We start from the raw sequence: 13,952 nt of genomic DNA on the forward strand, positions 1-13,952 counted from the left end.
GGTGCAAATTACTGACCTCTGTCATCATTTTAGGTGGGGGAACTTGCACAATCGGTGGCTGACTAAATACTTTTTTGCCCCACTGTATATTTCTGAGTTGACCTTGTGAATCAGAATGAATCGGTTGTAGAAATCAGCAACGATGCCCAGGCCTAATGGAGCTCCACTTGTGTTTCTTTCGTGCTGTAACCGACTATTTCATGTTTACCATTCATGCATTACTATCAGGGAGTGACGGTGATGGATATGGGGGGGGGGGCAGCGTTTGAGTACCGTAATTGCTAATGTGAATTCTGAAATGATCAAAATGTGACCACATGAAAGCAGTGCCAGAGATTCCAATTCAGTAATGCTGAAGGCTGCACACAGATCAAGCAGAAACAAAGTCAGACTCTCTCTTTCACCCGAGCACATCAGGACATCAACTGTTTAAAATGTGGGGAGGGTTAAGCAAAGGGGTGACAGTGGCTGTTTTTGAAGTATTGTGGCCAGCACCAAGATAATAAAGAGGTAGGTGCTCAGATGGGCAAATGAGAGAAGAGAGCTGAAAATGTAGCAGGTAGGAAAAAGTGTCGAGACGTCCTGTGGGAAGGCAAAACTTTTAGAAGTGTGAAAAATACCTTACAAAACAGTAAAACGGACACACACAGGATAGATCCAGGGTGAAAACGCGGTCGAGGGTGGTGCCCACTGTTTTGACTGGGACTAAATTCAATGACTTGGTCAGTGTTAGAAGAATCATCAACCACAGTGAGCTGGTCAACTTTAAGAAGGGAACATAAAAGCTGATTTGAGAGGGCAGCGGTGCTGTGGTTCGAGCCAAGCCTCTGTCAGGTGTTAGTTAATGGACTCAGGCGCAGACCGGGAGTCCTTGCAGAGTAGACAGTCAGTTTATTAATACAAACCAGCAGAGTGACTGGCGCTGATAGCTCAACCATCCAGCGACGAATAACACAGTGCTGCCATCTTAAATAGGCCTTGCCATCACCTGGGTAGGCAGTAGGTGTGGAGATGGCAGGTGCGTGGGCCAGGGGCGGGAGCCCATACTGAGCACCGCCCGGCAGGTGAGAGAGAGCAAAAAACAACAAAACACATGTTGCCTAATACAGGCTCAGCTGGTGAGGCACAGTCTCAATGAGAAGGGTCTCATTTTTAAGAGGTAATGAAATCCTTTTCATAATAACATAAGGTTCCTTATGTTAGAATTACAGAGATTGGTAGGTTAGTGCTTTCTGATGACCAGGCCACTCTGTCTTACATTGTGAGCTTGTGTCAGTAACTGGGATAACGACTGAGCGTAAAGTAAGGGAAGAGCTGGCGACAGCATTGTGGAGCCAGGACTGTGGTGTGCTGCACTCAGTTGGTGAGGCTGGAGCTGGAAGATGAAACAGAACTATTCATGACTGCAGCAGCTCGAGGAGATCCAAAGAGTCTGTCACATGTCTGCACAGCTCCTTCGCTGCTAGGACTCGGGTACCTAACCGGCTGACGTGGTCTAATGAAAGTGAAGAATGCTTCCAAAATAGATGATCAGTGTCAGTAAATGCTATAGTGAGTGATGTGCAGGTGTTTGTGAGCCAGGCATTTCATCTCGGGGAAAACTCTCCCAGAGAAGTGAGGTGTGTAAGCTCATCCCTGGATGTGTATTTCCACGTTAAGCAACTGATGTACTGAGCCACAGCTGGACTGAGCTCCATACTGAGGTGAAAAGGAAGCGATTTGTCCCGGAATAGAATTAAAAAATAGACACAAAGCTGGAGTTGTTCTGTCTTTGCTGCGCAGTTGCATCTACTTCTCTCATTCTCTCCCCTCCCTCTCCTGTTGCTACTTCAATCATGAAACTGATCAATGATCAGCTGATCGGCTCTCTTGTTTGTTTATCGCCCACTTTGTGCCAGAAAGAGGAAACCAGCAGATGTCGCGCTAAACAACAGCAGCGCTTGATCAGCTGTTGTTAGAATTTATTTAATATTAGTTTCTAGTATCAGCTGATGTTTGCTGGAGCCACAGCTGTAAAGCTGCTGGTCATGATGTTGGTTTGGATATGTGGTGAGAGGGAAACATGAAGATGAAACCAGGAGATGTCCTTACTGAATCATCAGAGCTGTGATGGAGAAACAGGTTTACCTTTTAGGTGACATGGATGAGTTGAAGTTATGAACTGTTTCTGAGAGACAAATAACACCAGGATCCTTTTCTAAGCAGCTGACAGCTGGTAACTGTGCAGGGGCGGGTCTAGCAAAGTGTTGCCAGGGGTCCATGTAGGGCATTAACAGGGGGAGGGGGGGCACAAAGAAATACTTTTCTTTCTTATTCTCATTAAAAAGCTTTGAATAAATAATTATCTGAATCTTACAACAAAAGTGGTCACCTGATGAAATGTATAGAAATCCATTATTGTATATAGTAACTAATAAGTCTAATATACACCCTAATTTCCCCTTGTGGGACTAATAAAGGTATATCAAATCTAATCTAGTAAGCTACAGTACTTTTGCCTTTGGGAAGATACCATCTGTGCAGTCTGCAGTTCTGTTGAAGAAAGATGTTGAATCTATGAAGCGCCTTGAGGCGACTTTTGTTGTGATTTGGCGCTATATATAAATAAAATTTAATTGAATATTTAAATATTGTAGAAAAATAATTGATTTCTGTGCATTGTTTTACACTTGCATTAAATTAAAGTTGATTACATCGATTAAGGGCGGGGGGTGGTTCCCCAATATTTTTGCTGGGAGTTGGAACCCTATTAGTTGGGTTGCTTAATATTTCCACTAAGTACTCTGTGAAACACCAGAACAGGGAGGATGGAGCAGGTTTAAGTTTATTAGATTGATCAGTGTTGCTGAACTATGAAATGTTTTGGCTGCAGTGTGTTTTTTGCATACAGGTTTAACAGAACAGCTTCAGTCTCTTGTTTTTAAACTTGAGTATGAACTTATACAAAATGCAGCAAGATATTTAAAAACAGTTTTATTGATTAAAACACACTATATCGGATTCATATCGGTATCGGCAGATATCCAAATTTATGATATCGGTATCGGACATAAAAAAGTGGTATCGTGCCATCTCTAGTTTTTATATTCTGGTTTATGATTTGGTGTTTTTGGTTTGGGGACATTATTAATCTGAGCTTTTAGTTGGGTTAGCAGGCACAGGGACATGAGACACTGTTGGGTCAGTGTCTGAGGTGGAGCTGTGAAAGACGGGATAACTTCATCAGAAATGGCTAAAACCTCAGTCTAAATGTTTGATGGCTGAAATGAGACAAACTCCATGATGTAAACTTATTTACATGTGAATCCCAGCTCACGTGGGCCGGTCCTGGCCAGCCCATGGCCGGATGTTGCCCTCTTGCTCTGCATTTCCCAGGTCTGCTTTAGAAAGTTAAAAATAGAAGACAGACAGAAGAAGAGACAGTGATTACATTAAGTGACAGCACGTTTCTGAAAGGAGAGTTTGAAAGTCTCCTCTTGCAGGTTGTTTCAAAGCAGAGGGGCCAAAAGCACGGCCACCGTCACATCAGTCAGTAAACTCCAGCACGTCTGAAAGAACCAAAGCCTCGGTGGCATCGCTGAGCAACATATGCCCTTTAAGGCACGCATCACAGGAAATCTGCCTTCTCTCATCTGTGCAGTATTGCTGCAGTCACAGACATATAAACACAATCACAGAGGCACATTTCTCCAGTATTAACTGTAATCTTGTGCTCTGCAGCTGGAGGATGAGGAGGAACCGTTTGTACTGGAGGACACCTGCATCCTAAACACAGACAACATGGATGCTCACTCCTGCGAGACCTCCTCTCTGGCCAGCTCTGACAGCGGAGACCCATCACACCTTAAACGGCATGTGCACACACACACATACACGCACAGACACACAAATTGCTATTCTTACATTTCTATGTAGAGAAAAAAGAAAAGTGATGATCTGAAGAATCAGACTGAAATCAATACATACAAATATTTCAATTTGTCAGTAATTTTAATTTGCAATTAGTCCAAATTTTAAACGCTTTATGTAGAAGCTTTATTTAGGAGTATAAATTAAAGGTGTGTCTTGAGTGTGTCGGGCGCCGCTTGGTAGTTGCTGCTGTAACGGAAAAGGAAACAACGTTGTTCTGATAGCAGGAGAAGCAGCCAGCCAGTGTGAGTGCATGGAGTTAAGTTAATAAATGCATTTGTTTGTGTGTTTGCTTTTCTTTACCTCTGTTTTTATGTGTCTGTGTTAAAGAAGGAAGAGGACCGTGGACATGAGTTCAACAGTTCATGGATGTGTCCTTCGACACAGCCTGCTGAAGGGCATCTCTGCACAGATCGTGTCTGCTGCTGTAAGGCTGTAACACACCTCCACAACCATCACAGCTACATACAAACCAGTTCCTATGTTTCCACACTCTTTTTTGGTTTGTGGTAACTTTGTAACTCTGGACACCACCACAGAGAACTGTTTACATTGTATATATTTAGCTTTGCTCGACGGGGTTTAACAAAAATGTGCAACTTTCCAAACACAGTCCTCCATCGTCAGAGGCACAGAATGAGTTAAATAGGTGACTGCAAAACCTTTAAATGCCCAGGTGAGACCTGTTCTCTTAAATCAAAGCAAATGAAGCTGATAAGTGTTGACCTTTCATTTAGTAACTGTTCACTGGAGCTCTGCAGGTGAAGCCGGCCATAAATAAGCTACACAAATGAAACAATGAATCTGTCGGAGATAACAGCAAGTCGGTGGCTAAATCAATCAGGGTGGTGTTCACTGAGCAGCACTAAAAAACCTGGAAGAGCACAAAATATGTTCTTTCTTTGTTAAGAGCATCACTGCATCCGTGTGATGCATTATTTATCATTTCAAAAAATGAATTCAAACGGAAAGTCTGCCCTAGAAAATCATCGTGTTTGATTTCATTCATACTGACGCTTTGTGAAACTCACCTGAAACCAGAGTGTGTCCTCAAAATGTAAAGCTGCGTTAACACAATCACAGAAACACAGACACACAACATGTTTACAGTCTTATCCTAACATAAGAGCTGCTAGACCCAAAGCTCAAGTCTGTACTTTAACCTAGTCTAAGACTTCTTACCCAGCTTTATAATACTCGAGTGGGTTTTTATCTCTACGAGCAATCTGAAAGAGTTTAGCACAGAAAATGAACAACACAGCTGCAGAATCAAAATCTGAATTTCAAACGTTCCTCATTCTTAACTAAGGATGGGTATTGATAAGATTTTCACAAATCGATTAGCTTAGAACTTTGTTTTATATCTTCTCTTTGAACAAGACAGACATTTAGGAGTAACATGGCCTTACAAACCCAGCAGTGAGATCTTAAGAGATCCAGCCTGCGGCTCTTCAGTGGGTGTCACAGGGTCCCCAGGAAAAAAACATTGTAAATGTAAAATAATAAAATAAATATTCTTCTGTAGCAATAACAAAGTATAACATAAATTATTCTGTAGCAATTACACAAGAATATCCAGTAATGTCCCTGCCTACAATTAAACACATTCACTTACTGAAAATCACCTGCTGTGGCAAACGGGTGCAAACCTTTGAAACTGAGTCTCTGCTCGGTGACGTTCGTCTATCCTGCCTGAAAGGAGACGCTGCCGGCAGCCTGCAGGGAGAGCTGCCAGCATCTGAGCCAGACTCTGTCTCATCATGGTCACTAAATGCACAGTGATGGCAGGTTTGTAATAAGGCAGATGGCGCTAACATAATGTGCACTGTTAGTTGATTATGTACCTGCTGCATTAACAGGAGAGGACGTGCAAACATTACCGCTGCTGCTGGGTTGAGATTCACCGAATTAAAAACACGACATTCATTTAAGGTCATCGCGTGTTTGTGAGCAAATGCTTTTGCACATTCGTAGTGTTTCCTCCCTTAAATGAAACATCTACTTTGCAAGTATTGCAAGTTGTCCTGTTGTCATCCGTCCTCGTAAAGTATAACCAAACTTTTGAGCGTTTGAGCCGCCGTGTTTCCTGCCAGGTAAATGACGCTCCGCAACGTGGTGACGTCATTCGGGGCGACTGGAATCGATAAGGGAATCGTTTGCAAAAACGGCAAACACTTCCAAGGAACTGAAACAGTGGGAACCGGTTCTCAACAAGAACCGGGTTTCGATACCCATCCCTACTCTTAACTAAAACATTTTGTGTCTTCACTCAGGACAAAGTGGACGCTGGACTTCCAACAGCTATAGTGAGTATTTACTAAGTAGTTCATCTCAACACAAAGAGTGTGTAGTGACTGAATATGTACACCTGCATCAATAATTAAAGATATTTTACATACTACAGACGTGGATCAGCACATAGCAGAACCTGACAAGTAATGACAGCTGTCAGCTGCAGTCACACTTGGAGCCTTGATGTGTTTTGTCATTTGTACTTGTCTATCTGAAAACGCTTCCATGTTTAGTCTGTTCTGAGCTGTACGTCCCCGTGTCTTCAGACAGTGTCGGGTGTCATTGCTGTGGGAACGTCTCATGGTCTGGCTTTGGTCTTTGGTAAGTCTGAACTGTAATACTGTCTATTTACACTGTCAACAATATTTCCCTTTGAGAATAACTGTATCACTTTATCACCAATGAACCAGAAACAAGCCCATAAATAGAAGCAAACCCCAAACACTTGACTTACTGATTGACAGGAGCTAGGTTTGACTGCAGATGTTTGTATTGAAGATACACAACAGTGGTTTAGCCAACTACAGCATGTTACGTTCAGCGTTAGTGTTGTTGAGACGCAGATGAAGGATACTCAGTGACTGTCACATCACAGCTAACGGTAGCGTTTTATGTGGCACTGGCAGACAGAGAGGCCATCATGTAGGACCATGTTGGACTGTTCTGCGCTAAGGGGGCGATAGCTCATTTCACGAGTGTAAAGAAGCAGCTTGGAGCAGGGCAACTGTGAGGTCGCTCAAAAACTGGCATCAGTTTGAGTACATGTGGAATGTGTCAATCAGGTTGGATCATTTAGCCATGAAGATGCTGATGACTTGATGAAAGTGCACGCGCTGCCTTTGCATCGATGAATGTGTCTTTACACTGGTCAAACAGATCTGTGGAATCTAAAATGTTTGTTACAGTAAAGATGAATATGTGGCTCCACAGTCTTTAATCAGTTACAGTTCGTTTGCATTCGTTTATTAATGTAGCGATGCAGTAATAAAGCATACAGGCAAATTTGCTACGGCTTCAGCGTCACATTACAAATGGGAAATGAACTGTATGAAATTTTAAAAGCAGAATGTGTGCTGCACAAAGTCCTGATGTTTTCCTGTGTACATCACAACTGACCTCCTGACTTGCTTGAATAAAGACCGTCTTTGTGCTTCTAAAAATGGGATTGAATTTGATTTATTTCATCACAAAGTAACCATTTGTTATCAGGAAACATGATCACAATTATTAGAAGTGCATTTCACAGTAAGTATCATTGCAACAACAGTTACAGGACAATGTAACTACATTGTGTTTTGTAGACTGCTAGAAGCTCTCTGCACTTCCATTTTCATGCCTGTACATTTCAGATGATAGGTCCACGGGTTTCAGCATATTAACCGCCTTAGTTGTACTCTAGCATTAGGATATGTGTGTTTGGAAAGCCACAGTACAGAGGTTTCAGCACGTTTTTCAACTACTGTAGGGTTGGCTGTAGCTCAGGACGTAGAGACATCATCTACTAATTGGGAAGTTGGTGATTTGATCCCTGGCTGCTCCAGTTAGCATGCTAATGTATGCTAACAAGATATTGAAGCCCGAGTTGCTCTCCAGTGTAATCAACTTTGTGTAAATGGATGAAAAGTGCTGTATAAGAACCAGTCCATTTACTTGTGATGGTGTTTGCCATTTAAAAAGAACAGGTTTAACACTGTTTAAAATTCCTTACTGGACTGACTGGTCCAACCACACAGTCAGATAACTGCCACGAGCTGGTTATATATCCAGAGAACTGTGGTTTTAGCTCCACACAGCTAAAATGGATCGACTTTGGCCTCCTGCAGGCCAGGCGGTGAATATCTTTGTGTTGGAAGAAAATAGATGTACGCTAAAGTGATAGGTGGGTGCAGGAGGCATCATCATGTGCTGAATTGGACACACTTACTTATTGTCAGAGGAGAGGGAGCAGATCTTAAAGAAACGTGGTCGCCTTTAGCTGAGCTTCTGAGACATTATGAAGGGAATAATTTAGAAAATGATACTTGGCGTTGACTTGTTCTTTATTTTATTTGCTATTTTTATTTCCTTTCTCGTCTTTTTTTGTTTGTTTTATGTGTGCTGTGCCTTTCTTTTCTTTTAATTTTTTTATTTATACTTGTAGTAGAAGTGCTGAGTCTACAAGTCTTATTTACCCAATAACACACAAAGGTAAAGATGTAAAGGAAAGCAAATACAGAAAACACATAAAAGATAGAACATACATGTGTGGCACCGGGGAGCACAAACCAGATCTGACAAATACAAATGAAGTAAATTAGACACAATTACAGAATTGTGCAAAATTGATAAGAGAAACGGTGAAAAAAAGGAAAATAGTTCTTAAGGATAACTATTCATTTATCACTGTATCGCTCTTACGTATTTCACTCATTGTGCCCTTGGGCTCAGCAGCAGGACAAAGGTCCAATACACAGCAGCCAGTCCACCTCCGAGTGGGTAAAGCAAACCAACATGAAGACTTTGGATTGGCCCAGACAAAGTCCTGACCTGAACCCGATTGAGATGCTGCGGCATGACCTTAAAGGCGGTTCATGCTTGAAAACCCACCGAATGTGGCTGTAGTAAAACAGTTTGCAGAGATGAGTGGGCCAAAAAGTGCTTTAAAAGACTCACTGCCAGTCATCACAAAGGCTCGATTGCAGTCGTTGCTGTTAAAGGTGACCCAATCAGTTATTAGGTTCAGGGGCAATCAGTGCTTCACACAGGTACGTTTGGGTTTTTCCCCTTAATAAGAAAAACACCTTCATTTAGAATCTGCGTTTTGTGTTTACTTGTGTTATCTTTGTCTAATATTCAAATTTGTTTGATCTGAAACAGTTAAGTGTAACAAACATACAAAAACACAGGGAATCAGGAAGGAGGCAACACTTTGTCAGTGTCCTCTGTGCTGCTGCCGTCCTGGCACGCACCAAACATTTTTGTTCATTTCTGCTGAATCATCTCAGGATGCTACAGCGCCCTTTGACATTCTCACCCTGGAGAACAGTTTGGGTGTTTTTAAATGTTCAAAACAGCCTGGCGCTTCGGTTGACTCCAAGTTGACTCTTTAGCACTGAAAGTGTTCAGAATAGCTCGAGGTCCTTCCATCACCATTAGTGATCCTAGTGTCGGTTTGAAAGGGAATTTGATCTTGTGTATATTTGAGGCCCACCGTTCGACAGAATGGACCTAAAGACTGAGATAATAAACAGAGAAATACTTCTGCAGAATCCGGAGGTGATGTTGAACAGAAGAGGGACAAATTTAAATCAGGTAAAGGTTTAGATTTATTGTTACGTTATACACTGGTTACAAAGAAAACCTGTTTTTGATACATACAAATCTTTCATGAATCAGTCTAGAGAAAGCACTCTTGAGTATACAACGGCATGCACTCATTTACACTGAAATCAGCACCACTTTAGCAAGTGACCAGGTTTACCAGTTGATTGACCCTTGCAGATACGTAGTGGGATGCCAGTGATTGTTTTACTTGTGTAACATCTTGCGTCTGTTGTGTTAGTACATCCCCGTGTCATTGACATCCACCCTCAGGACTGCTTCACCTGAATCAGACATGGAGGCACTGACAATAACGTAGTCACCTTCATAAGAAATGCAGGACCCGTCAGCCTTGGCTCTTACGAAACTATTTTCACTCCCATTATACATGATGTCATAAAGATTATAGTCACAGTCGGTTCCTTTGTCAAAGATCCCCACGGCAAACCAGTTGGAGTAGAGGCTTCGATCATACGGCACGGAGAACATGACAGCCATGATGTGGCTATAGTCGTTCATGTCAGGGTTGACAAGGTCATAGGTGAAGACTCCAACTGCTCCAGTTGCACTGCCAGTGACTTTGTTGAACAGTGCACTGGCTTCAGAGCAGGGACCTACCATGGGTGGCAAAGGGACCTCGCATTTGCCACTCTCACTGAAAGCCCTAAGCATGGAGACACAGTGTGTTAGATGGGTCTAACAGAAACACTTTGACCAGTTCTTCTGGTTATACTTTCCAATAAGTAAACACTGTTTGTCTAAACTATGTAACAATAATGCAGTCAATAGGACACATTGCATGCACAACAGTATTGTAAGAGCTGAACAACCCAACAGGGCTGTGACGCTTTTGGTTTCTCATTCGCATTATTGAAGTTACACAACAAAAGTAACAATAAACTTATACCCACATACGTGCTCCAACCCTTATCCTTATAGGGCGAATGTATGGAGGAGTTTCATTTTAATAAATTGAATAAAAGTGCAAAACAGGAAGCAGCAGGGCTAAAGATGAGAGATCAGCTTTGTTACACACAAACATACTCTTGGACTGCTTGGTTGGGGTTAGCATACGCTCTGCTTAAACGTCACTGTGGGATTTCTTCTTCCTAGCTTTGCGTTAGTGATTCTGCCCATAATGATTGTGTGGGTGTGCTGTCTTTGCTGTGCTTGTAGAGGATTGATGGTGTTTTTGCTGCAGTGGATTCATGTTTTTGGACTATCTAGAGCACATGTGTCAGACTCACATACAGCCCATTTTGATCAGTAATGGGTGAGACACTCCTTTCTGTCAGTGTAAAGAAATTTCATATTTAACTGTTTTTCTGCATGTTTTTGTAGAAAAGTAAACATGTTCTGCATGTTTATGGCATACGTGCTGTCACATAATGGTCTTTGCATGTGAATGCCTGCATGGTGTGCCCATTAAAATAGTCCCAGCCCTGCCCACATGGATTCTCAGTAGGGCTGATGATTTGATTTCCACATACCGACGGGCCGTTAATAACTGACCGATGAAATGATCTCACGGGCCGGATGTTTGACACCTTTGCACAATAGTGTGCTGTTTACCATCATCCGGAGTAATGTGCATTTAATCCACCTCAAAAGTGACACATTGAGCTGCTGTTTTTCACCTCCCACATGAAGCTGCCAAGCTACAGGCAAGCTACACAAGTGTCCATAAAAATGTGCTGGATCATTATTTTCTATCCACCCTTATGCAGATCATTGAAGAACTTCTGATGCAAGTAATGGATTCATTCATTTTAGGATTTTACTTTGGTAAGAATTTGCAAAACAAACACTTTTCCTCTTTCCATTTGCTCAGATGTGCACTGGCTGTGTTGGATTTTGCAAAGTTTGCCACAGTTTTATTATATTCGTGCTTGTAAATAAGTTTTCAACAATGATAAACCCAAAGGTTTAAAAAGATTATAACCAACTATAATTATTGACGTGGTCATCCATCATGGTTGGGCTGGAACTTATTCAGGCTTTCATAAGAGACAGAGTACACCCTGAACAGGACATGTCCCCAACCTATCTCAGTGCTAACATGAAGAGACAGAGAACCATTAGCACCTACAGCCACTTTAGAGTCACCAGTTAACTTCATTTGCACGTCTTTGGACTGTGGGAGGAAGCCAGAAAACCCATGCAGACTGCACACAGAATGGCCCCAGAAAGCTGATGGATTCAAACCCAGGACCTTTCCGATGTTAGGCAATGTCGCTAACCACCACACCACTGTGCTTTAGGTGTGTGGGTTTCATTCTGCAGCCGTCTTATACATCGTGGCTTGGGTCGCATCATCATCTTGACTACTTTTTCTTGGCTCGACAGCACATGAACTCAAAGAACCGTCTCATGGTTCACCATGAGGGCTGACTGCATGCTAATGGCTAACTAGCAGTTGCATCTTTACTGTAACGATATGGCAGAAATGACCAACAGCGTCTTTTTTGTTCTGGAGCAGCACAGCTTGCACAACTTCTCTGCTGCATCCTCAACAGCATGACTGTGTTCCTCACATGGCGTGCTGAAACCAACAGCCAATGAGGTCGTCCCTGCACCAGTGACCATCGCAGCCAGTTTGTAAAACTCATGACCGACAGCCTTCTGGTTCTTTCTCTCAATATTTGCAAATTCCCCTAAAACTCAAACATTACATAGAGAACTGGACCATAATGACATCATTGATTTGCTGTCATATTGTTTTATATTGCCATTTCCTGTGTTGTAAAGCACTTTGATTTTTTTTACCTGTGAAAAGCGCTATGTAAATAAATTTTACTTACTTACTAAATTGAGAACATCACAAGTGTCTGCAGTATTGCCATGTGCATACTGAGTAGATTTGAGCATTTTAGACTGTTTGTATTGGCAGCAAAAGATGATTTATGTTGCATTAAAACCATTCTTGAAACTTGCATCAGATGGAAAGTACAGAAGTAACACCGCACCTTGGATTGGCCAGAGTGTAGTAGCCGGAGTTGTTGTTAATCTCAACAGAACAGCTGCGATGAGGCATCGTGTTGATGTGATGGCAGGAGGAGGCTGTGAATCAGAACATAGCCTTTCACTTATATCACCATTTTTAAAGGGAAGACACAGCTTGTCAAACGTAGTGAGCTGTGTTTTGCTTAATGATGTGGTGACAGTGGCTAGAATTACACGAGTGAGGCCTGGAAATAGAAAATGCAGACCTGTTTTCTGTGAAATCACAAGTTATCATCTGAATTCACAATGACAGTTGACTAAGTGGGCCAATGGTGGAACAAGAATTAAGAGAGATGAATTGATGACGTTTAATATGAAAGTCTTGATAATATAAGACAGTCTTGCTGGGCTGGGGCCCATTAGACATGTTGATGGATTAAGTAATTATTCAAATGTATATTTTATATGTAGCTGTCATTGTTAGTTTACATTTACTTAGCACCTTTAATTTGTATTACATAAAACATGCTTATATTAATGTATGCATGTTTTATTTTAGCAACCTAAGTTCCAAATAAGGATCTAACCAGTCAGACGGTCGACTCAAACTTTGACTGTGCCAAATATCCAGACTATAAAATGACACTCAGATGAAGTAGTTGGCAAAATAAGACTAATCAATGAATAAATGTGGTGCAGAAAATCTGGTATTGAAAGCCAGATATTACCTGGAAATGAAGCCACAAACAGCATCATTAGCTCACATCAGTAAAGGTAAGTTTGAACCATAGTGGAACACTTACCTTTGTATCACTGAAAAATACAAAAACAGTTTGAGCAAACGGATTGTTAGTCCGGGTATGAACGAGTCCCACTGTGCATTAGCTGTTATCACACCAGGTTATATTGACTCAGGTAATCACAACGTACCACCTGACTCCTTATCTCATGTTCAGAGCGTCCCACCCCTCTGTTTCTCTGCCGTATCTAACAGTGGTTAGACGGATCCATGCCTTTGGTGGAACCTTTAAGGTGGTTATCGAATGTTTGTACAAGGTGGGACTTCAGGATGGTACTGCTTTACAGCGTGTGTTACGCACACTGCCGCACATAAACACCACTGAGCTTTTAAGCTGGTTTGATTTCCCTAAAAGAGATGAAGTCCAAGGAGCTTGCAAAGAAAAGCGTCTGGACTTCTTTAAGTTGCTTGAAGACGTTTCATCTCTCATCCGAGAAGCTTCTTCAGTTCTAAGGTCAAATGGTGGAGAGTCCCAGATATAAACCTAGTGGGAGTATCCCCCCACAGAGGGACAAAAGGACCCCTGATGATCCTCTAATCGCCTGAGCCAAGGTGTGAAACTGGGTGTGGGTCCCAATCAGCCAGAGTTTCGGGTGAGCTCATTGTGAAACCTGGCCCCACCTTATCATGCAAATTCCTGAGGTCAGATGGCCCAGGATGTGAGTGGGCGTTAAGGCGTCTGGGGAGGATCTCAAAACTGGATTATAGA

General features: G+C 42.1%; 1 protein-coding gene across 1 annotated transcript in view; it reads left to right on the forward strand.

The window, feature by feature from the left end:
* Positions 1-13,952, forward strand: part of vps8 (VPS8 subunit of CORVET complex) — an 83,384-nt gene that overhangs the window by 16,663 nt on the left and 52,769 nt on the right. Inside the window, exons 3-6 of the mRNA XM_005749863.1 lie at positions 3,721-3,851; positions 4,240-4,336; positions 6,183-6,215; positions 6,468-6,522. Coding sequence (XP_005749920.1) covers positions 3,721-3,851; positions 4,240-4,336; positions 6,183-6,215; positions 6,468-6,522 — 316 coding nt within the window. The remainder of the gene's footprint in view (positions 1-3,720; positions 3,852-4,239; positions 4,337-6,182; positions 6,216-6,467; positions 6,523-13,952) is intronic.

This window comes from Pundamilia nyererei, unplaced genomic scaffold, assembly GCF_000239375.1.
Source record: "Pundamilia nyererei isolate P.nyererei 1_Seehausen unplaced genomic scaffold, PunNye1.0 scaffold00256, whole genome shotgun sequence".
Classification (NCBI taxonomy): domain Eukaryota; kingdom Metazoa; phylum Chordata; class Actinopteri; order Cichliformes; family Cichlidae; genus Pundamilia; species Pundamilia nyererei.